The sequence below is a fragment of the Squalius cephalus genome (genome assembly GCF_949319135.1).
Source record: "Squalius cephalus genome assembly, chromosome: 25".
Classification (NCBI taxonomy): Eukaryota; Metazoa; Chordata; class Actinopteri; order Cypriniformes; family Leuciscidae; genus Squalius; species Squalius cephalus.
Window position 1 is genome coordinate 8,893,438 of NC_137146.1, and position 25,139 is coordinate 8,918,576.

General features: G+C 35.4%; 1 protein-coding gene across 2 annotated transcripts in view; it reads right to left on the bottom strand.

Moving 5' to 3' along the window:
* The window catches only part of vipr2 (vasoactive intestinal peptide receptor 2), a 30,046-nt gene extending 13,460 nt beyond the window's left edge, over positions 1 to 16,586 (bottom strand). Inside the window, exons 1-4 of one of the 2 annotated variants that reach the window (XM_079862515.1) lie at positions 16,351 to 16,586; positions 9,800 to 9,902; positions 7,295 to 7,402; positions 1,141 to 1,235 (exon numbers count right to left, since the gene is read on the bottom strand). In XM_079862515.1, coding sequence (XP_079718641.1) covers positions 1,141 to 1,235; positions 7,295 to 7,402; positions 9,800 to 9,902; positions 16,351 to 16,401 — 357 coding nt within the window. In that variant the 5' untranslated portion in view covers positions 16,402 to 16,586. The remainder of the gene's footprint in view (positions 1 to 1,140; positions 1,236 to 7,294; positions 7,403 to 9,799; positions 9,903 to 16,350) is intronic. The other variant, XM_079862516.1, reaches the window with a different exon arrangement.
* Between the last annotated feature and the right edge of the window lie 8,553 nt (positions 16,587 to 25,139).

Consider the following 25,139-nt stretch of genomic DNA (forward strand, 5'->3'; position numbering starts at 1 on the left):
TTTTGATTTGAATAACTAACTTGACTTACATCAGTGGAGGTCAGCCTGTAATTCTGACAATTAGATTGAATTATTGTATCATGTTTTACGTCATAGCTCCTTAAAAAAGTCATCCGCCAATTTTAAACTCACATTTGGTGCTTGGTGAGTGTTAATTACGGACCCTGCATTTTGTAAATTAATAAGGTACAACTCCAGAGAAAAAAAATGACCATCTAACCACCCAATATAGAACACTTGCAGAACTAATGAATGAAAACTCCTAATGATTCAGTTCACTCCTCCGCTCTGGCAGTCTGTTTTGACACTGGCATTGCCATGGTTCACTTCCTGCAGAGATTCTCTCCATTCCAGTTGCTCATGATTATTCATATCACTAAAGCACAATCACAGGATGAAACTGTAAATTTCACAGGCGACTGCCATTCACGACAAGCTATTTAATGGACTGAGAGAATCTAGTGTTATTATGAGAAACGTTACATGTTACTGCACATTTATATATATATATATTTAACTCTGCCATAAAAGAACAAAAGCACCTCTCTGCTCTGATTCTTTTATCATCTCACGTATTTATTTTTTTGGCTTTCTGGCACTCTTTTCAACTTCAAACGCATCTAAAATCATTTGTCTCCAAATTTGGGATCCTGATAAGAAATATAATACTGAGAGCAATTTGGTTGAAAGCCTATGAAAATACACTAGAGCCAGCTGCTTGCTTTCTTTTAAAACTCTAGTGCTTTCCACGACTGTTTGCCTCTGTCAGACACACGCATGAACACACACATGCATTAATGTACGCACTCGCATCTCCAAATGCACACAAACACGGTCTCTGCCCCAAAGGTAGTCCCAGCTGGCAGGGATGCAGGCACTAAAAGGTTCAGGGTCCCGAAATGTCCTCAGTGTCCACACACAGTGGTTATAGCACATGTGGAGAGGGAACAACAGTGCCTTTCAGGCAAAATATCTTCCTTTACCGCTGCCATTCATGCATAGCTCCTTCAGGATAGTTAGCGCAATGATCCTAAATACTGTGTACAATCAAAAGTCCCATTCTGATGGCATCTGTTTTCAGGACAAATGACTGTAAAGTAATTCTGGGAAAGATCTGACTGCATTAATTCAGTCACTCACCTTGGCTGCATTCGGGCTGGGCTCAAAGCAAACGCTCTGGATGCTGGGATACACGTCGGACCAGCCTTCCGTAGTGCAGTTCCTGCTAATGATCCCTAGAACAAACAGACATTGCTTCGTTAACAGCCAATTTATCAGACTGATTAATGGCAATTTAGTCTGACAACGAGCATTAGTGAGTGTTTTGGTAGGTAACGCTTCGCAGCATTGCCCATCGCAGAAACACCAGAGATATCTGAGAAAGCTAATAAAGTTCATTATTCAAGAATCGAGTGAAGCTCAACAAAGCTTGCCAAGAAATGTTTCACCCAAAATCAAAAGAAAAAAAAACAACAATATTTTGCATACATTTTTTTTAAAAATTGCATAATTTTCATGATAATTAAATGCATTCTCTCACATAGTTTTCTACAATTATTTTATTATATTTAAAACAAAAATAATGTACACTACCATTCAAAAGTTTGGGATCAGTAAGATTAATTCTATTATTCAGCAAGAATGCATGCAGTGACAGTAATAGTAAAAAAATATTTAGAATGATACAGAAGATTTCCATTTCTCAGTTGTGTTTACTAAAAACACTTAAATTAAAATCAGCAGTAAAAACAAATATTACCACGATGAATATTTGCATATATATATATATATATATACACTCACCTAAAGGATTATTAGGAACACCTGTTCAATTTCTCATTAATGCAATTATCTAATCAACCAATCACATGGCAGTTGCTTCAATGCATTTAGGGGTGTGGTCCTGGTCAAGACAATCTCCTGAACTCCAAACTGAATGCCAGAATGGGAAAGAAAGGTGATTTAAGCAATTTTGAGCGTTGCATGGTTGTTGGTGCCAGATGGGCCGGTCTGAGTATTTCACAATCTGCTCAGTTACTGGGATTTTCACGCACAACCATTTCTAGGGTTTACAAAGAATGGTGTGAAAAGGGAAAAACATCCAGTATGCGGCAGTCCTGTGGGCGAAAATGCCTTGTTGATGCTAGAGGTCAGAGGAGAATGGGCTGACTGATCTAGACTAGAAGAGCAACTTTGACTGAAATAACCACTCATTACAACCGAGGTATGCAGCAAAGCATTTGTGAAGCCACAACACGCACAACCTTGAGGCGGATGGGCTACAACAGCAGAAGACCCCACCGGGTACCACTCATCTCCACTACAAATAGGAAAAAGAGGCTACAATTTGCACAAGCTCACCAAAATTGAACAGTTGAAGACTGGAAAAACGTTGCCTGGTCTGATGAGTCTCGATTTCTGTTGAGACATTCAGATGGTAGAGTCAGAATTTGGTGTAAACAGAATGAGAACATGGATCCATCATGCCTTGTTACCACTGTGCAGGCTGGTGGTGGTGGTGTAATGGTGTGGGGGATGTTTTCTTGGCACACTTTAGGCCCCTTAGTGCCAATTGGGCATTGTTTAAATGCCACGCCCCTACCTGAGCATTGTTTCTGACCATGTTCATCCCTTTATGACCACCATGTACCCATCCTCTGATGGCTAATTCCAGCAGGATAATGCACCATGTCACAAAGCTCGAATCATTTCAAATTGGTTTCTTGAACATGACAATGAGTTCACTGTACTAAAATGGCCCCCACAGTCACCAGATCTCAACCCAATAGAGCATCTTTGGGATGTGGTGGAACGGGAGCTTCGTGCCCTGGATGTGCATCCCACAAATCTCCATCAACTGCAAGATGCTATCCTATCAATATGGGCCAACATTTCCAAAGAATGCTTTCAGCACCTTGTTGAATCAATGCCACGTAGAATTAAGGCAGTTCTGAAGGCGAAAGGGGGTCAAACACAGTATTAGTATGGTGTTCCTAATAATCCTTTAGGTGAGTTTATATATATATATATACTTACTGCTTTTATAATTACAACTGTATAACTACTTAAGTTATGTTACAGTAATGAGATGAACTTTTATTAGTATTTTAATAATGAGAACAAGGGGTTTGAATGTGCTTAAATGTAATGATGTTAACATTGCATGCAATAAATTATTGGTCCAAAAAAAAATCTTAATTTTCTTAAAGGAAACTATGATGACTTATATTTTTCCTTTTGATTATAGAGTGAAAAGATTCTGAAATACATCATCGTGTCCAGCCTTTATCTTTAGGTGCAATTACCTTTGCATTTCCATCAACATGGGCTGCACTCACTCATTATACTTGTAAATCCATATGGCACCAGTGATAATGGAATAGTTTTGCACATCACTGATGCATTCAGTCAAGGCTGAGAGGCAGAGGTTGTATTTATGCCTTGACTGTATATTTGTGTTTCATGCACTAAAGTATCTGCGTGTAGGCTTGTTAATCCTCTCAGTAGCGATAACAGCCTCCTACACATTACACGGCATCAATGACCACCATTACACCTGGAGAAGAGCAGCTGGCAGGCTAACAAAGTGAACATGAACACATTTACACATCAACCAAATATTATAACACCCAAGTCCTTTCCAAGAAAATAAGTAGGCTGAAAGATATATTTTGGAACATCTGATTTAAAAATAGTACTGGCTAGAGTGAAGACCATCTGAATAAAGTACTTTAAAGATAATGCATGTTAAAATACTTTTCTATCCCAGATGAATATGCAGAGACTAAGTTAACAAGCTGTAGGTTGATTTACCTGAAAACTACTGTAAAATGATGTACTTTTGTTATTATATTTATTATAATAAAATAGCAATTTACCATTAATTAAAAAATATATTTTTGCAATTTGGTTATGTAATAAAAAAAAGTAATAGTGTGTGTGTGTGTGTGTGTGTGTGTGTGTGTGTGTGTGTGTGTGTGTGTGTGTGTGTGTGTGTGTGTGCGTGTGTGTGTGTGCGTGTGTGTGTGTGTGTGTGTGTGTGTGTGTGTGTGTGTGTGTGTGTGTGTGTGTGTGTGTGTGTGTGTGTGTGTGTGTGTGAGAAAATTCACACTCATTTTTCTAGCATGAATCATTTCTAAACAATATTTAACGGTGATCCATCTTAATTTGGAAGCTATTTTTTTCTTTATTTCAAACAATTTTTTCAGAGAAAGGCAAAAAATTGGCCTTGGCTTTTATGCTAATTTAATGGATTAAAAAACAGAGAGAGTACTTCCTCACTTCAGAAACCCAACAGACATTGGACTCTATCAGTAATCATTGACCTACAAAAGGCAACTGAGCTAGATAATACTGTATATTTACAAGCATCAATAGTATGTGATTCTAAAAACACTTCAAGTGAAACGACTTCTGATGTGTTACTCAGAGCGACATGTGTATGTTCTATGTATATTTTAGGACTGACAGGAAAGCAGAATGAATATTTAATGGCATTTCATGTGGCCGAATATGCGGGAGAGCACAACTACATCACTGCAGAGCACTTTGCGAGAGAGAGAGAATGTAAACTCTGCTGACATGTATCAACATGGAGATTTATTTTTGTCCATGTCCAGCCTGAAACAAATCCCCCAAACACACAGCCACACATGCTCACACACACCCAGCCATGCAGATCTGAACATACGTGCGTACAGGCACTCAAACACACACACACAGGCCTAACAAAAGGGTCTGTCTGTACAAACAGACAGATTCAGGCTTTATAAAGGTGCTAACTAACCCATCTTTGAAAACCTGGTCCACCTTATTCGTCCTATTCACAGGCATCCGCTAATTTACGTCATCATGTGAGCTCTTATCTTGAATTCAAAATGTCAGAAGGGTAATCAAACATGTAATTGTCCAGAAGCATAAGTGCTTTGCGGGAGCACAAAGCGGGACTGCTTTGCTGCTTCTCACTGCCATTCAGGGACACAAATGCAAAGGCGCAGAGCTTTGTGCTGGCAAAAGCCTGACAGACAGCTACTTTCCATTTTGTGCATGGCACATCAGTCCAGAACCCTCATATCTAACATGACATCAGCAACTAAGACAAGAAGAATGCTACATGTGGAGTCATTTTGTACGTCCTCCAAAAGGCTACTGTAGAAATGACAGGTGTACTGCAGTAATGTAACACAGGCTTTCTTTCTGTACAATGTACAGACATCCCAACCTGCACAAAGTCATTTGCGGGAGTCAAGAAATCTCCAACGGGGGCGGGGTGAGTGAGTGGGTTGGTTCGTTTCTGATTAATTCTGTTCGGGAGTATAGATAAAAGCCCGCCCGCACTGACAATTGATTGGTTGGGTCCTTACATGCACTTCGTGAGGAACACACGCACACTAGCACACACACGCAAGGTCCCGGAACTTCCGGGAGACTTGGGATGTCTGAATGTACTTTTTTTTTTTGCAAACAGCTCATGTATACACACACATATTTATATACACACACACACACATAAACATATAGGATCATGTGACACTGAAGACTGGAATAATGGGTGCTGAAAATTCAGCTTTAACATCACATTACATCTCAAAGTATATTACAATTTTTGATCTAATGGAGCCTTGATGAGCACAAGACACTTCTTTGAAAAACAAGAACATTTTATAGGTCATTTATTAGATTTTTTTTAGAAATGGTAATTTCACAATATATTGCTCTAAAGCCATTTTAAAGATAATACTGCTGTACAACCCCCAGTGTTAAGGTACAGCTGAAGGTGACAAAGACATTTTGCAAAGAAAGGTATTCATTTACTTGTTCATTTCTTACTGTTCATCTCTCTCTTTATGTAAATAAATACTTTTTACACAAAATATGCTTACTTGTCTTTATACTGTTAAAAACCTCTTGATTTTCTCATGATTTCTGAATCTCCTGAAACATTAAATTATTACGTCAAAACAAAAATGTTTAAAATATAAAATAATGAAAGAGTAAAACATATGTTTTTGCACTTTCTCTCCCTAAAACTGGGCCCCAGATTGAAAAGCCTTGATGTAACGCATGAGCTCCGCCGAGGAAAGAAATGGGAAGATGAATCATTTACTGCCCACACAACCCCAATGCACCTGAAACTACCTCATACAATGAAAGAAGGTGATATATATATATATATATATATATATATATGATTTACGTACAATCCATTAACCTCTGTCAAACGATTAAAAATATATCCCTCTGAACACTGGGTTGAGAAAGTGCAATGCGTTGCTTTTTTGAGAGCTACTTTGCGGAGGAAAAAAACAGCTGATAATATCTGGGGTAACAGCTAATGGAGCATAAATGATGCTGATGATGATGACAGTGATTCATCTGTGAAAAGTTCAGCCATACATTAGAAAGCTTGATTGGAAATGATAATCGTGTGCTATAAAACCACAGGTCAGCATGTGTTTCCAGATATTCTGGGCTAATTTGGCTCTGTGGATATCCTCTGTGGATATCCAGCGGCACCATGTGTTCATGTGTTCCTGCATGACCTCTCTGTGCCAGCAGGTTAGAAAGGGCTGGAAACAGACTGATTGGGGAATCATGGGCTGTACGTATACTCCCACACTCGGGAGCCTGACGGGCAACTTCTCTGTGGGGTAGAACGAGTGTGCTGGTTCTGTGCCCTCGGCTTGGGTCCACGGGTCAATGAGCATGTCCGAGCAGAAGGGGAAAGACATGATTCACTCAATCCAGCCTTCAGTTTACTCCCTTACTCATTAATTTACTCACACTCACAATCACGTCAGCTCAATTCACTCTATTACTTTACAAAAAACTAGCCCTCAAATTGAAAATAATAGCAGCATATTATTGTCATATCTGCTTTGTGCACTTGAGAGATGAACAGATTATAAACTTAAGGTTCAAAATAGGGGTTTACAGCCTAATGCCATTAGAGAACCTGTTTAGGTTCCTATATACACGGGTGAGACCCTTTGGAGAAAATCTTTACACCTTTTCATAAAGTTCCTCTCTTGAAAGACTGTCAACGTACCGTATGTTGCTCCAAACGTAACCCCAAAAGAGAAAGTTTTTAAATATATATTGAATTTCCTTTAATACATAATGAGATATGAGGTATCTTCAAAAGGGCATCTAGTGGTTCTCCAAATGTGGTTCTGACTTTGTAAAGACCAATATTACACTTTTTTTTTTAATTATCAGTATCAACCGATTTTGGATCTCCGTATCATGTTAAAATGTATAAATGACAGTTTGCAAATATTAAAGTAAAAATTACCATCTCTGGTGAACAAACTTTTTAGGGCAGCGGGGCAGGTATTGACGACCACCTCTCCAAAATCGGCATGGTGCCAGCAAGAAATATTGTCCCACATCCCTTTGCAACCTGTAAGGACGTAGACATAGAAAACAAAATAAAAGCTCAAAACATTTTGTGAAAAATATGCTGAAATAGCAGAACTTTCAACAAAAGTTACCGCAACACTGCACGTGAGAAACTTGACATGTGTTTGACAGGAATCTGGAAACATTTAGGTTAAGATAAGATCTGCATTCATTTACCAATGTACTTGACAGTCTTTTATGAGTTGAGTGTATCTGGACATTTTTTCTCTTGTAACCAAACACACCACAAACACTGCATGGAACGTGCATTTAATTTGCCTTTCATTTAGCAGTAAAGGTACAGTACAACCAAAAAAATACAAAAAAGGAGAAAGTCATTGAATCTCTTGAGACCAACCCACAGGGACGGGACAAATTCCAGCATCTATGGTCAAATTAATGTTTTGTGAAGGTCTGAACATAAATAGAAAGATGGTCAAAGAGGTTTGAAAATGACATCACACCCCCATCCATCGTCATCTACAACTCCAAACACTTTCAGAAACGGCACAGCAATGAGGGCATGTAGTTCTTTCTGTTTACTAAAGGGATATTTCACCTAAAAAAATGGTATACTGGAATACTATATAGCACTTGAACTTGAAATATAATGCATGAGTAATACTTAAAAGTTGTATAACAATTTCATGGCGCTTTTTGTCAATTTGGAGCAAATTGCTCAATCTATATATGGAAAAAAGTAACCAAAATAAAATATTTTACATTATAACATTTATTATTATTATCAATGTTGAAAAAAGTTTTGCTGCTTAATATTTTTTGCAAAAAACAATAAATTTTTTCAGGATTCTTTGATGAAGAGAAAGCATTTATTTGAAACAATGTAAAAACAAATCTTTACAGTCATTTTTGATGCATCCTTGTTGAATAAAAGTATTATTTTCTTTTAAAAACAAATCTCACTGACCCCAAATACTTTTAACAACAAAAAACGCTTTTGTGTTCAATAGAAGAGTCAGGCACACAGGTTTGGAACAGCTTGAGGGCGAGTAAATAATGACAGAATTTTCATTTTTAGGAACAATTAATTTAAACAGCTGTGTCTTCTCTGAAACAGCTGGTCGGTTCTGAGGGAAAATAAGAAGTCTAAACTAAGAGAAAACAGGTCACTCACCAAGCATTGTTTGAGACACAGTAAACATTGCTTCTGATTGGTCGGCGCTCAGTCCACTTTGCCCTTTTATGAACAATCAGAAATCTGGGATATATTAAGTGGCCCAAACCGTTTCGTTTTGCAATCATCTCCAGAGGGACTCGTCACTCATTTCACCCATTCATTGGTCAAGACCTGTGTGTATTTATTGCCAAATAATTACCATTAATTGGAACATCTGTCCGTTGATGGACACCATACAGCTGTCATCAAGGCAAACAAAGCAGTGTTGTTCCCACACTTCTGATTTTGTTCTAAAGTATATGCAAAGCACGTAGAACAACGCAAAACCAACACGCAAAAATAAAGAACAGATTGTCTATGATTGCACATTGATTACACCGATTTAGGCTTCTTTTGTGTTTAAATGTAGTTGTTTATTATTAGAATTGTCACATAAATAAACAAATGCCAAATATGGTCCCTGACGGTTATTGACCGCGGGCTGTACGATTACGGCCAATGACCAGAGATGATACGAGCTGGGAAAATGCAGAAGAAAATATTTAAAGGCCCTTTGAAGCATAGGCATCAGTAACACAAGTCATCACTAAAACATCTGGGATCGTAAAAGCTTCAAAGTAGGATCTGAAAGCCCTCATCATAAAACTATGAGTATCTTTATTCCATTAAAAAAAAGAGAGATATCTTCTGTTACCTCATCCAGACTCACTTAAAAGGATAGTTCACCCAAAAATGAAAATTCTGTCATTAATTACTCACCCTCATGTTGTTCCAAACACGTAACACATTCGTTCATCTTTGGAACACACATGATGATATTATTAATGAAATTAGAAAATATGCCTACAAAAATATGTCATCCCTGCACCAAACTACCCAGACAATATAAATATCACATTCAACATTGACCTTAAAAGCTGGAGCCAAAAGCAACTCAACCACTATCAGCCAACAGTAAATGTGATTCTACATCTGCCAGAGCATTGCTACACACCAACAGAAAAACAATGAGACATTAACTGATTATGTAGGACAAACAATGTGGCGAGAGCTCATTCAGATTTCTTTCACTGTAATGTTTGTGGGGAACATGATACAAACACACATAACACTTTCATCTTACAATGTTTGCCTACTAGTGAAATGCAGTTTCACATTCTGGCCATCCAACATACTGTACACAACAGATGCTGTAAGTGGATTTAGAAGATGATGTAATGTGCATGTGCACACATACACGCACTAGCACTAATACATTACCTTTGGTGTTTGCAGGAAAGTCGTCAGCCAGTATGCCCAAACATTCCTTCTCGGCCATCTGCAGCTCATACAGAAAGTGACAGTTTGCATGTCTCCCGCTGACCTTCAGGGGCAAAGGAAAGAAAATCAACCGTATGATCTCAATGCTACTGTCATCCAAGAAGAGAAAAACGTCTCAGTCAGTGTTGTTTTTGCATCGTTGAGATATATTATTATAGTTTATAATACGATTTTAAATTAGGTTTTATTTTTATATTTTCCATTTTACTTTTACTTTTAAAGTTTTAGTCATTTTTTTTTTTAATGTCTAAATAGTTTTTATTCCTTTTTATTTCAGCTTTAGGGGTCATTATGGGGTAAGATGTCACAATGAAACCTGCTATTAAACAGCCGATTATAGGTTTTACAGCAAAACAGTAAAACATTTATGAAACATAAAACAATAAATTAAACAGCAAAAATACCAAAATATTTATTTTGACCAACAAATATTGCAATTAATAAAAAACATTTAAAAGTAGGACAACTTAAATCTACTCAGTAATATATTACTGCAACATTTCTCATGTTAATTTAGTTTAATTTAATGTACAAAAATAACTTAAACTGAAAATTACTAAATATTATATATAAATATAATATTTAGTAATTTTTCATTTTTGTACATTAAATTAAACCAAATTAATATGAGAAATGTTGCAGATAATGTTTGTTTTTTATTGTTTTAGCTTTAGTAAACTATAATAACCCTGGTCTCAGTGACAATATATATTTGCATAGACATGCACCCTCCAGCTTATTGGGATCTACATAAACATCGAGAGGTTTGTCATCTGAAGGCAGTGCTGAAGTGCTAACTCAGTTGAGATGGCTTTCTGGTGACATCATCTGAAATGACTGATCAACACAGTTGGATTCAAAGCTAGCGTGATCAAAGAGCGGTCACAGAGCCTGTTGAACTGATGGACTAAAAATCCTCTATTATAAGAACTGTAATGATATCAAGGGAATTAACCAGAGTCACATGAAGTCTTCGGTTAAAGATCTCATCGGCTGGTGCTCAGTCATGGATAGTTTTTGCTTTAGAAATGTGAGGGGAAATGCTCTTAAATCATTCTGAAAGCAAAGGAATTTTTAAAATACAATCTAATACATTCTATTTGACATCAAAGATCATAAGAATATATATTTTGATCAAATAATTTTTAAACCCAAATGTTTCAAACACAAGGTCACCTCGTACGTCTTACGTGTTTGCGCTGCGTGTGAACACTTAGTCACTTTGGCTTTGGGTTTTTTCAAGTGAACAGCACAGAGACAAATCAGAACAGGACATAAGCCTAAACTTTAAGTCTGTCATTGCTCATCTCTTTCAAAATCTTCAGCTACATCTTTGACGAGAGTCCTCAGCTGAGCAGAGCTTTCCATTCTGTATCACAACTAAAACGATCGCCACACAAGCTAATGATATGAGTGATTGTATCAGGATTATTCTGGATCATGACAGTCAGAGCAAACGCACGCTGGCTGAGATTAACTCAGGCTGAGAGCAATTACAGTCCCAAACCGATTTGACATTCTCACTTCTTTTTTTCTGCTGATTTCTCAGCTTCCACTGAGAAAGAATGGATTCATGTGGATTACCAAAAGTCTGAATCCAAAACATCTCAGCATTACTAAAAATATCCATATGAGCTTCAAGAGTGTTCCTTTTGCACATCTTATTTTAATGACATTTGTGAGAAAAGTGCATCACATGTATCCTAATAGCGTATTGTTCCGGTTTAGCAGACTGAGTCTCGACAGCAGTCGGTCGCCAGGGCACATATCTGACTCATCCTTCTGCTTCATGGGAATTGACATGTTTTTCAAAAATAATTTGTTGGGAAAACGAATAGAGGCTTTGTAGTTGAAAGGGGAGCATCTGGTGCAATAAACATGTAAAACACTTCCACCTGAGAATGATGCTTTCTAAACTAAGTGACGGGGATGCAAAAATGTCAAAATGAGATGAATAGTTCAGATAATCAGATAAATGACACTTATCAGAGTTCTAAAGGATGTTTCAAGTAAATATGACTAACATTTAAGTGAAAAGGTCATTTTAAATACCATATAGTCAATACTGCTAGTTTATTATTATTTTTTCAAGTTTATTTATCTATTGACACATTCAAAGGTTTGCTCACCAAATCTGCATTTATTTGTTAAAAAAATACAGTAAAACATGTGAATATTAAAAAAAAAAACCTGTTTTATATTTCAATATTTTTTTCAGCATCATTACTCCAGTCTTAAGTGTCACATGATCCTTCAGAAATCATTCTAATATGCTTGATTTGCTGCTAAAGAAATATTTCTTATTACTATAAATATTAGAAAACTGTTGTTCTGCTTAATATTTTGTTGACGAATAGAAAGTCCAAAACAACTTAATTTATTTGAATATATATAGGCCTATATATTTTTGTATTTTTGTAATAAAGTATGAATTTCTTTTTCTTTTTTCTGTAAAAATTATCATAAGTTGACATTTTCTAATAACAGACCACGTCCTATAATGGGGTTATTACATGGGATTAGCTGTCACAATGAAACCTGCTATTAAACAGCCTATTATTGGTTTTTCAGCAATATTTAAACAGTAAAACGTTTATGAAACAAAAAACAATAAATGAAAAATATCATTCTATTTGTTTTGACCAACAAATATTGTAATTAATCAACAAAAAACATTAATAAACATTTACAATGTAAAAAATGTCCCCCAACCTGAGGATTTTTAACCATTTGAAACTAACAAAAACAGCTACTCATAGAAAGCCCAAAAATGTGACTTTTTTACTCTAAATTATATTATAGCCCTTGTGATTTGCCCCGGTCTTTCTCATATATATAGAGGCAGAGGTTGAAGCAGCAGCATATCCAGTGCATTTTCATCTTTAAATAAAAGTGATCTTGTATTTCAGAGCCAGTAATGTCACTCAGTCCCACTATTCTGTTTGCAACATCCTTTTGCACCCTGCTGTACTACTGTGCATGTGTGACACACTTTCCTGCTCGCTCATGTTTAAATCCCACTGGAGTTACTGCAACCACAAACTCATTTCCATAAGTTGTTTTAGACTTAGACTACAGATTCATTTGAAGGTTATGGAGGAAATTTCCTTTAAATGAAACGTAGTCGCTGGTCATTCATGTTCACGGAAAACGATGACGAATCACAGCACAGATAGCGTCTGGATTGCGGGTGGTTAGTGAATAAAATGCTCTGAAATGTTACACAAAAGTGGTGTGACCGCTCAAGATTAAACCTAACATGACGAACATCATTACAATTGACAATTTGCTTTCGTGCTACTATGTTTCTCTTCTGACACAGTCAAGATGATTTATTCTGCAAGAAGTGAATCTGGATTCTGGCAGTCCTTTACTAAACTGAAGTGGGTCAGCTGGAAAACATGAAACTTTGCAAATGTCATCATCTGATTAAGTGAGAACGTGTGGTTTCATGCTTACGGTGAAAAGCAGTTGTGCAACTGTTATCAGTTTGTAAGCCAACTTTCCATTTCTCACACTTGAAGTAACTAACGAGAATAAGAAATGCATTTCAAGGTCAAAAGCGTTCTGAGATTTTATTGCTTTGTTTAAACAGTTGTGCTCCACACAAAAAGCTGTGTTATTACTATCATAAACAATGTGGAATTTTTTTTTTTTTTTTTTGAAAGTGACTGCTCAAATGATTACTCAAAGTATTTAGTAGAAAAATATCTTCTGGATTATTGTCATTTTTTGCCTAGCACAGGTTGGGGAAAAAGGTTAGACTGAAAGAAAATACTGTTCTTTCTGCCACTAAATTTTTCATCACCACAAAAGCCTGTCACATAAATACGATACAATACCATCAAACCCCAGGAGGACAAGGAGTAGTGAAAAAAAAAAAAAACATTAAATGTCGTTGCATGAAATTGGTCAGGGATTGAATGGATTGAATTCTAATAGAGCACAACCACACAACTTCCTCTCCGAGCTTTGATAGGATCTCTGTGTAATATGTCTTCAGTATCTGAAGATACCTCTTGATCCACGGATTGAAAAGCTAGTTTTAGAGGCTTTTGGGGGCAGATATTGCATGAGCTTTACAAATCACTGCAAATGAAAAAAAATTGATATATTTTGTATAAATATAAACATTGCTGCACTCAAAACAATTACGCTTATGTGCATTCTCAATACTAATCCATGACAAAGACTGTAGTGGAAAACACATCATGGACAGTCATCTTGTATTGTAATCCCTGTAGAAGACAGATACATATATGCTACAATTGAATATTTCTGCAGCATATACTAAGATTGAGTTTGTGTGTATCTGTGCCTCTGGGGATACAGCCATATGGACACAGAGTGTTGATCTTTAATTAAGGTCATAAAGAGATGCTCGCTGATCTACAGGATAAGTAACTGATAAATGGACTTTTGAATAGATAAGCTTAAGCTTATTTAAAATGAGATTAAAAACAGGGCTTGTAAATAATAGCTTATATAAGTTTATATGGTGCATTGCTTTTCCAGCAATATCCAAACTATTTATCTTTGACATTGGTATTTATACACTGATCAGTATCTTTTCCAGAAAAAATATCTACACAGCCTTAAAACAAGATGAATTTACCTTACAAATACAACTGCATAAGATAACATTTCTTAAATATTAGTGCACTTGGTATTTTCTAACAGCAATTTTTTGCCATATATCCAAAGTTTAAACTTTGTGTTATGTTTTTTTTTTTTTTTTTCTTCGGCTTTATAACTGTAAAAGTGCATTAGGAGACCAATGTTTAAAAAGTTATAATCTTAAAATGTTTGAGGAAAACAATTATAATTGTAGCTGCTCAAAAAAGCATATAGCTTTTAATTTGTCTGCAAGCCACCAGCTTTACACTGCACAGCAAGAAATTGAGAAGCTCTTGCCCCGATGAAACCCCTTTGGGCGAAACACCTGAATCACCACAGAGAGCCTGTCTAGAATAGCCCTGACCCACTTCTCTTCAAAACATTGTTATGTTCTCTTTTTAGCATATTTAAAAGACTAATTTAAATTGTAATTTAATTTAAATCTGTATAAGAGTGTCCAGAACTGAGAGCTGAAGGTCTGAATGACTGAAGGTTAAGAGACTGAAGGTTGATGCAAAGTGAAGATCAATAAGCCAATAGAAATTAAGCACTTTTAACACTAATGGCTGGCAGTTACCTCAGATTTTTGGCTCAGACTGTGGCTTCACACTTTTGAATTTTTCTCAGATATATGGTTACACATTATAAACCATACAAAAAAACAAAAAAAAAACTATTTATTACTTGGTGAATATTGAATATTTTTAGCGTTGGTGCCCAAGAAAAAACGATAGAGTTTATTGAACTCATGTTGTCCCCCCAATAACTGGGGATGTCGTAATGGGGTTTATTGTCACATCATAGCTTGACTTTAAACAGCCTATTTTAAGGTTTTAAAAAAATGAATGATTGATTCATGAAATGATTCATGAAACAGTTAGTGTTAAAGGTAGCCTATTTGTTATTCTTCTGATAGTAGCTGGCTTTGACATGGTTTCTATCTAGTCCAAGCTTGTCATTTGTGGTCATGTTGGTCTGAACAAGCATTTTTCAATAATGGCTCAGCTGGCAGTCCAGCAGGTCTGAGATCAACCTGGTACCAATAACAAACCATCAATTATGTTCTTAAACCAGCTTGACCACCATAAGCTGATATGCAAGTTGACAAAATGTCATCAGTTTTAGAGCAATTTTTTTTATATACCATTTTAATAGCATCAAATACATTTGATATATCATGACTGTATTTATTTAATATATCTATATAATTCATAATTGGGTAACACTTTAGTTTAGGATCCAATTCTCACTACTAGTTGCTTAAAGCATACATATAACTAGGATATTGGCTGTTTATTAGTACTTATAAATCACATATTAATACCTTGTTCTGCACGACGATATTCTACATCCCTTAATCCTACACAGTGCCTTAAACTTAACACCTACCTTTCTGATTAATATTAATTAGGAGTAATTAATGAAAAGTCGTAGTTAATGGTTAGTTAATACTGAGAATTGGACTATAATCTAAAGAGTGACCATAATTTGCATACAACTATAAATATATGATAACTACGTGACAATTGACAAACATGTCCTGAAAACAGCAGTTCAACCTCATAATTTAAATATTCTATCATTAGCTCTTGTCTGAAACACGCTAGCGTGGTTTTACTATTGTTTACTAGTAGCTGTAGCTATATGATACAGTAGTTTTGCGGACACAATTCACAGACATTGTGATTGTTAAGGGTTGTGAAGATGGAAATAGTTTGAAACCAGCATACAATACGAAGGTCAACTAAAGAAAACTCGCATTTGATGTGATTGGTTTTTTCACTCTAAATCCCATATTTACTGAAAATAGTTTGACAGTTGAAACCCGCATACCTGAGGCGGAAAAACTCATAACTACCGGTGCAGGTACTTACCGAGTGCGCGTGCCAAACTAAGAGAAGAGCCAAACAGTTCACGAGGTTCATGTTTATTTCTTGCTGGTTTCATAAATAATATCTCGTTAGCATAAATTCCAGCCAGTCCTCAGAATCAAGAGTGAGAAGTCATGCTGGAGGACAGAAGAAAACAAGCCACTTGCGCCAAGATGTCCGGTGAAAACACTTCTGAGCGCGCAAAATTAGTGTGTAGAGTGCAGAATGGATGAGCGCGTGAGTGCGTGCGCGCGCGCTGAGGGAGGCTGTTGATTCTGTTCCTCCTCCTCTCTTGATCATCAGAAGCGCCACACATCTTACACTGCCAGCACTTGGATAGATATTTCACTGGCATTCATTTCAAACACTTTGAGTGTTTATCTGCTTTGAGGTCACTCAAATTGGGGTGATTTTGCTGATTGTGGGCTATGATGGGGCTAGTTGTTACACTTTTTACTCCAGAAAATATTTCTGGTTTCGAGGTTTCGTTTTTAAAGTCAAAATCACTAAATCACTGGCCACAAAAAAAATGATCGAACATTTCCACTGCCCAGGAAAAAACATTCTGGGTCACTGAACACATGTTGGGCTTTTGAGTCAACATGCCCCAATTTAAGTTGTCCCAATAGAATCAGCCTTTACTGGCTTTTCAGCAACATTTAAATAGTAAATAACTGTTTGAAATAAAAGACTTCATGAAACGGCAAAATGTAAAAGGTACAAAAATATCAAACCATTGTTTTAGTCAACAAACATTGCATTTAATACATTTATAATATTTAAAACATTTAAAATATATTTTTTTTAAATGTTATGACAACGTCTTTTACATTGCTTTAACTCATCAAAATAAGTTAAGAAATGTAAAAAGGCATTTTAATATAATTTAAAGCTACACTGTGTAATTTTTTAAGTTGATTCTTAGCAAAAAACACTTTGTTCTTTCAAAATTATATGTGCTCATTAATGTGTAATTACTTCTACCAACTAATCAGGTATTCTCGTAAGCGTAGAATCTGCCATTCAGAATACATACGAGCAAGTCGCTCGAATGGCAGCAGCCATGTTGCGCCTCCATCTTGAAAATAATACGTCCACCGTAGGAGTTAAAACGCCCTCGGAATGGGAGGGGCTCGAAAGTAATACTTGGTAGTCATAAACAATTTCACCACTAGATGGGAGAAAATCCTACACAGTGTAGCTTTAAGTCGAAATGACTGAAACATTCAGGTTGATTATACTTAAAAATTTAAAGGGGGGGGTGAAATGCTCATTTTCACTCAATCTCCTGTTAATCTTGAGTACCTATAGAGTAGTATTGCATCCTTCATATCTCCAAAAAGTCTTTAGTTTTATTATATTTATAAAAGTAAGATAGGCTGTATCGAGTCTTTCCGGAAAAAAACGAGCGTCTGGAGGCGGGCCGTGTGGGCGAAGCCAGAGCCATAGAGAGAATCCGTCGATCTATGGGCTTTATAAAACATTCATCGTCGAAATGCAGGGAACAAACAGTCTACACAACTCGTTTCTGCATCCACTGTTCCTAACGCTGGGTTCTTTGGTAAGCTTTCCCTCACATCCAAAAACACACTTTGGAGACACTATGCAGCGCTGCCGATGATTTCCTGTTGAAGCGCGTTGATTTGCGCGGTCTCGCTCTCCTCTGGTCGACGTGTGCGCGGCCGCGCTTTTCCGGGAGAAATGCTCATATAAGGAGTTCCACTCTGGTCTACGTCATTAGATCCACGGTCGAAAAAAAACCAGCCGAAACTTGTACCAACCCGGAAGTAAGATTTTCGGCACAGAAATTCTCCGTTATTCGTCCAAAATATTTTTAAAAAACTTTGGCCATGTTAAGCATGAGAATCCATCTCTTTAACACTGTAAACAACTCTGAATACATGAAACACCATTGTACCCCCCCCCCCCCCCCCCTTTAAGGCAGCAACCTTTGTTTGTGTATTGTATCAACTTGACATTTATGAAAAATAACATGTTCTATCGTAAATACAGAATTTATAATTATATTCTCATTTAAAACCAACATACAAAACCACTCATGGGGCGGGGCCCAGTGCAAGTACGAGGAAACGGGGGCCCTCGGTCGGTCAGTTCGCATACGCCGCGGGGCCCGATGCAGACGCAGCAGTTCCATCGCCCTAAGGATGGCCCTGCACTTACATTTGTGTAAGTGGACTTTTGACTATAAACCATATAAACTTTAAGCTCAATGCTATGAAACTAAACAACATCTGGGATTGAAAAAGCACAATTCTAAATTAGATCTCTGGAGAGAAGAACATTCGGGTAACAAGCATGAAAATGAGTGTGAAAATAAGATGTAAGTGTGAAGTCTCTCTTGGATTCTAACAGGCAGAAGAAGTTGCAATGGATCTTTTCACTTCTTTAATTATTATTATAGCTCCAAAGACTTTGCTGATTAGTTTACCATTAACTTCAGAAAACAAACGTCATTCTTCCTCCTTAAAGAGGAAGTCTTGTGGGCGAACCTGTGAATAAACTGCTTATTAAGACTCTTTTATCTATAATGTCAAACCACAAGGTATGTAGGTCATAGATGTGATAGACAGAGTGACCACATACAACACTGTTTGTGTGTATAGAGGAAACATTGCACCTTTTTGTGCCTATAGTTTTACAGTTTTTTTCAACTCACACTGCAATTATTTGTTTCACATTTTATAATTGGATGCACTTGATACATTTTATGAGTAATCATTGATAAAACTGTCAAATGCAGAAGTCAGTTGAGCTAAACGGCAGCTTAATGAATAAAAACTTTCTCAGAACTAAACGGCTGGAAGTCACTTCATTTAGCATTGTGTTTGTTCTTGGTCAGTTAATGTGACTTTGTGAACATCATGTGATGGAGTTTGGAGACAGATGTGGAAATAAGTACATCAGAGAGCAGCCATTGACTTTCCACTGCCTGAGCTGATGGTATAGAGTGTATCAAACAGAAATATACGAAAAAGAGCTGCCTTAACCGTTATAAGGCGAAAACAGGCAACGTGACCTGGGAGTCACACAGTTTTTATTGTCTTTTTTGGGCATAAGAACGATTTTTTCATCAAATCTTTTATCATTTATCACAGCCTGGTCTGTCTTGAGTATGCTGATCACATGATTTGCTCCAATTTTTGTGTGATAAATTAGTCAGCCTGACCTAAATCCAACATGGCTATACCGGTGGTGCAGGACATTCAGATTTTGAGGAAAGTAAATATATATTAAACTTACTTTTCTTCTGGAAAAATAATAATAATACTGCTAGCATTAATTGTGAACATTGTCTTAAGGTGCTGAAGAAGAAAATGAATTAATATGTTGTTCATGTTGTTATTTAGCATGTTTTGAAATATATTTGACTCCTGAGTCACGTTGCCTGTTTAGGGTATAAAAAAGGGATTAACCCTATTTTGACCATCTTTGTATTTTGAGTTTTTAAATCCTAATCTAATCATGAAAAAAAAATATATATATCGTTGGAAAGGTCTAAGACTCCTAAATAGATATTTTAGCACTGTTTTTTGTTACAAATTATGTAGGAACAGTAATAGATGAATTTATGACAAGAGTGCACCTAAAAAAAATCTACATCATAACTGGAGTTCTGGCATTTGTCAAAAAAAGTCGACGCACACACTTTTAATAATTGAAACTTTGGTTTTCATGCTAAAAGTTCATAATAAAACATATAATCTAGTATTTGTCAATAAAAAAAATATAAAATAATATTATCCTCTAAAAAGTATAATATATATTATCCTCTAAAATATAATTTTTATTACATCACATATTTTAGTAGTTATCATAAATGAGGTATCATTTGAAAGCTTACAAACTCAGAATTCATCCTGTGAAAACCGTTTTGAAATTGGATGTTGCGTTACCATAGAAACGGTACTCTAAATTCTTTTATCTGGCTCCCCCCCATTTGGGCGTAATAATTTATGATCAAAAACTTTTCTAATCTTGACAAAATATTGTCAGAAAGGTCTGAGTCTCAAGGTTTGATATATTGTGACAGAAGTGATATTTGGATAGAAATGTATTAATTTGTTAAAGGAGCTGTATGTAAGAAATGTATTTCAATTAATCATAAAATGGCCCTGATATGTCACTAGACATTAAGAAATCATATTCATTTCAAATACTTATATCACTGACAAAAGTAGTTCGGCCAGGATATTGTCATTTAAAAAGTGAAGTTGCAGCCCTCAACTGATGTTGATGTTGTCATCTTGTGTTTTGGCCTGAAGCGCCGCCCTCCATCTATCTACCAATCACGAAGTCAGTAGTGTTTCTGCATCCGGGTTGCCAGCTCTGCTCTAGTTACCACAGCTGCAGCTACAAACTGCAGCCTACGTTCCTGCTGGATCCTGCAACCTATCTGGCAACCTCGAGTCAGGGGGAGGGGGAGGGGATACACCGCTCTATACAGTAATTTGAAAGTGATTGCAGTACCAGTTTTGGCCACAATCTTACATACAGCTCCTTTAAGGCAGAATGCATACAATTAAATTAAATGGAATCTATGTCACCCGGTGGCTATTTTTGGTATTACGCCTAAACAAAATCTCATGGGAACTTCAAGTTTTGTGATATCAACTTCAAATTTGGAACACAACTTGGTTATATATATGGCTTTGATTTTATATTAATTTTAGAGTAAAAAATATTTTGTAAAATATATATTTTATATAAAGAATATTAAGTACAGTATATTTGATTTACTGTAAATTTAAATTCCATAACTTTTTCATACTTTCATTTTTTTAAGGGGTTAAAGTACCATTTTTATGGTGATGCAAGGTCCGATTTCAAAACAGTCACAACTCATAAAATCCAAAATATATAAAATAATTAAAAAATTATTTTGGATATGTTTTACTTAAGTCCAGATGATATAAAAAATGACATGAAATTATTTTTTGCTTATCATTTTCCACTCTTGCCTGTTTAAGGGTTAAAGAACAGCTCATGCATACCTTTACTTGAGGATAATGTTTAAAAAGAAACAGACCGGTGTGAGAATTTGCTCATTAATGTTGCATGGCTGGGATTTGACATGACAGTGACCTCTTCTGGTTGTCCTAAGGCTAGTGTGACACATTATAAATCAAAATGTGATGTTTCAGAAAGCATTTCAAACGCAGTGCAAACCAGACATTAGCCGGAAAGATTAAAACACAATTAAATCAGTATATTTTGAGATCTGTCAAACTACGCAGGATTTCATGCGGCTTGAATAAATGCATTTCCCTAAAATATGAGTAGCAGGTTTTATTTTGCAGTAAGCTGGATGTGGAAAGATGAACAGAAGACATTACTCTCTCAAATCAAGACCATCTGCACTGGAACATTTCACAAAGGAAAATACTGACATGTTTATCATCATTTATGGCTTTTGATACTTTTACGTTTCCAAAAAAATGCACTTTGCGTCAGATGCGTATATTAAAATAAAACCCAGACGGGATTTCTCCTTCTATGGAGATTCAATGGTTTATCATTTCCCAAAAAAAAGTCTGAAAGGGAAAAATGAAAAGGGTACACTGAGTAGAGTCTAGATTAATGCCTGTACTGATAGTTCCTACAGATAGTGGACTGATCCAGGACATGTCATTATGAAGGGATTCAGTTCAGACAGGAATCTGTAATCTGATATTAGACTGGTAGTCTCACATATTTTATGGGTTGAGGGGGGGAAAATTTTTGTTGTTGTTTTTGTTATGTATACTCTGTTCTAAAGCTTTTGCTGAGAAAAAAATAAAATAATCTATTACATTGTACAAAACAATCCGCCTAGCAACAAGACGAACACTGCTCACTTTTAAAAAACAAAGGTTCTTCATTGGCATCAATGGTTCCATGAAGATACTTTCACATTCAACACACTTGGAAAATGATCACACAAAATATATTTTTCTTTAATTTATAGGAAATATATGTTTATTTACTACGACAAACCAATATTTGTTCCCATAGCCAGCCCTGATATTCTGCAGGCTATTTGCAACCATGTTACTTGCAAACTTTTATTTGGTTTTTATTTAATGTATCTTATTTAATTTGTTTTTAATTTAACTTCATTTAGTTTGTTGCCAGAAAACATAAAGGGGGTTTGTATTCAGACATGTTCCACACTAACAGTAACAAACTTAATATAAACTGAATTGAAAAATGAAACAGCTCATTTAATATTTGATGACATGTTCCAGCAAAGTCTCAAAACATATAATATTGCAGAATCATAATAATAAATGCATGCATTTTTTAGATGATGTGCTCATCGTATCTAACAGAGGTCAGATGAATCATTACCAACTATAAAAGTGAAGTTTAACTTGGAATTTACATTTATGAATACATAAACTAGTAAAATAATGCCCGGTTTCACACACAGGGCTTTTGTTATGTATACTCTGTTCTAAAGCTTTTGCTGAGAAAAAAAAAAAAAAAAAATCTATGACATCGTACAAAACAATCCGCCTAGCAACAAGACGAACACTGCTCACTTTTAAAAAACAAAGGCTCTTCATTGGCATCAATGGTTCCATGAAGATACTTTAACATTCAACCCACAAAAGCTTCTTTAAAGTGGATTAAAATGTTATTTACACTAAGAAAAAAAAGGTTATTTTAAGAACTGTTCACTGAAAAATGGTTCTTATATGGTATCGCTGTGAAAACCTTTTGGAACCTTTTATACAATATTACAGAAATATTAATATTGAAAGGAATATGTCTGACTGCTGGTAACGTATGCATTATGCTTAAGCATCAACAATAAAAATGAGTCATTACATAAGAAAATATGATTTATGTAGTGATGTATACACATGGAACAAAATTATTTAGTGTCTTCTGAGTGTTCTCATTCCTGGCAAATTCTCTCTTTTAAAAAGGACATATAAGCAGAGTAATAGAAATAATGACAAACATTTTGTCAACCGTTGAGATGTGTTTAGACTTTTTAATTTTTTGTTGTGATATTAAAGTGAGGGAAAATGTAAGCACACACAGATCCAAATAAATTTGGTCAAGCAAATGGTAAAACAACTGAATACTTTCCATTTCTAGGAAATTACCTATGACTATGAGCACATAGTGACACAGCTTTTAGAGGGACATGGCTAATAAAAGTTCAGACTATACAAACGCTGCACATCCTTGTAACATACTATTTTAAGAACCAAAACTCAAGTTGTTCTATTCATGTTAAGCAATGTAATATTAGTGCTTGACAGATACACATTGACAATAAAAACCTAAAGGGAAAAGAAATTGGAAAAAGACTTTCACCAACAACTTTAAACCGACATGGGACAGGCGACATGAAGCAGTATATTCATCTTTTTTTATGGGTTACAGACATTTTAGCGTCAGTCTATGTGTGTTAATTTAGCACCATCTGCTGGAGCTTCTTCTTAAAGGGATAGTCCACCACAAAATAAAAATTCTGTTATCATTTACTCCCTCAAGTTGTTCTAAACTGGCATGACTTTATTTGTTCTGTTGAACAGAACACAAAATAAGATATTTTGAAGAATGTTGGTTAAAAAACAGTTGCTAGTCCCCAGTGACTTATATAATATGAATTTTTAAAAATACTATGCAAGTCAATGTTGCTAACCGAACAGTTGCTGGCCCCCATTGACTTCCATAATATGAAAAATAAAAAATACTATGGAAGTCAATAGGGTCAAGCAACTGTTCGGTTAACAACATTCTACAAAATATCTTCTCATACAGAACATTCTACAAGAAACTCATACAGGGATTGAGTTGAGACTTGTCTACATAGTTGTGCCTTGAAATGTAAATTCTATAATTAGTATTATTTATTATTATTTTGTCTGTTTGTTTTGTATAATTTTTTATTTTTTTATTTTTTATTATTGCTTGTTTTGGTATGTGTTATGTATCAAGAAAACCAATAAAAACTTAATTTATATATATATATATATATATATATATATATATATATATATATATATATATATATATATATAAAAGAAACTCATACAGGTTTAGAACAACTTGAGGGTGAGTAAATGATTGAATTTTTATTTTTGGGTGAACTATCCCTTTAAGGGCAATGAGAATTATTTTGGAAAAATCTGTTCATCCTATTTACTCCAGTCCAAAGAAACAGCTCTTATAATATATTTAGTTGCAATTGATGCTTTATTAGTAAATGAACATTCACATCATAAAGTGAGGATAATACATATTTATGCATACAGTACCCTTCAATGTGAAGGTTTTGAAGTAAAACTTATTTTATGAACTTATTAAAAAAGTAATATTTAGTTGACACATTTAGAAGAATTATTAGTATTCATCATTCTATTACTCTAGTAGTCTATAGTTGTTAGCCAGCCCATAGCCAGCACTGATATTCTGCAGGCTAAATTTGCAACCATGTTACTTGCAACCTTTTATTTTGTTTTTATTTAATGTATCTTATTTAATTTGTTTTTAATTTAACTTCATTTAGTTTGTTTCCAGAAAACATAAAGGGGGTTTGTATTCAGACATGTTCCACACTAACAGTAACAAACTGAATATAAACTGAATTGAAAAATGAAACGGCTCATTTAATATTTGATGACATGTTCCAGCAAAGTCTCAAAACATATAATATTGCAGAATCATAATAATAAATCCATGCATTTTTTAGATGATGTGCTCATCGTATCTAACAGAGGTCAGATGAATCATTACCAAATATAAAAGTGAAGAAAAGAGAAGGTTTACTTGGA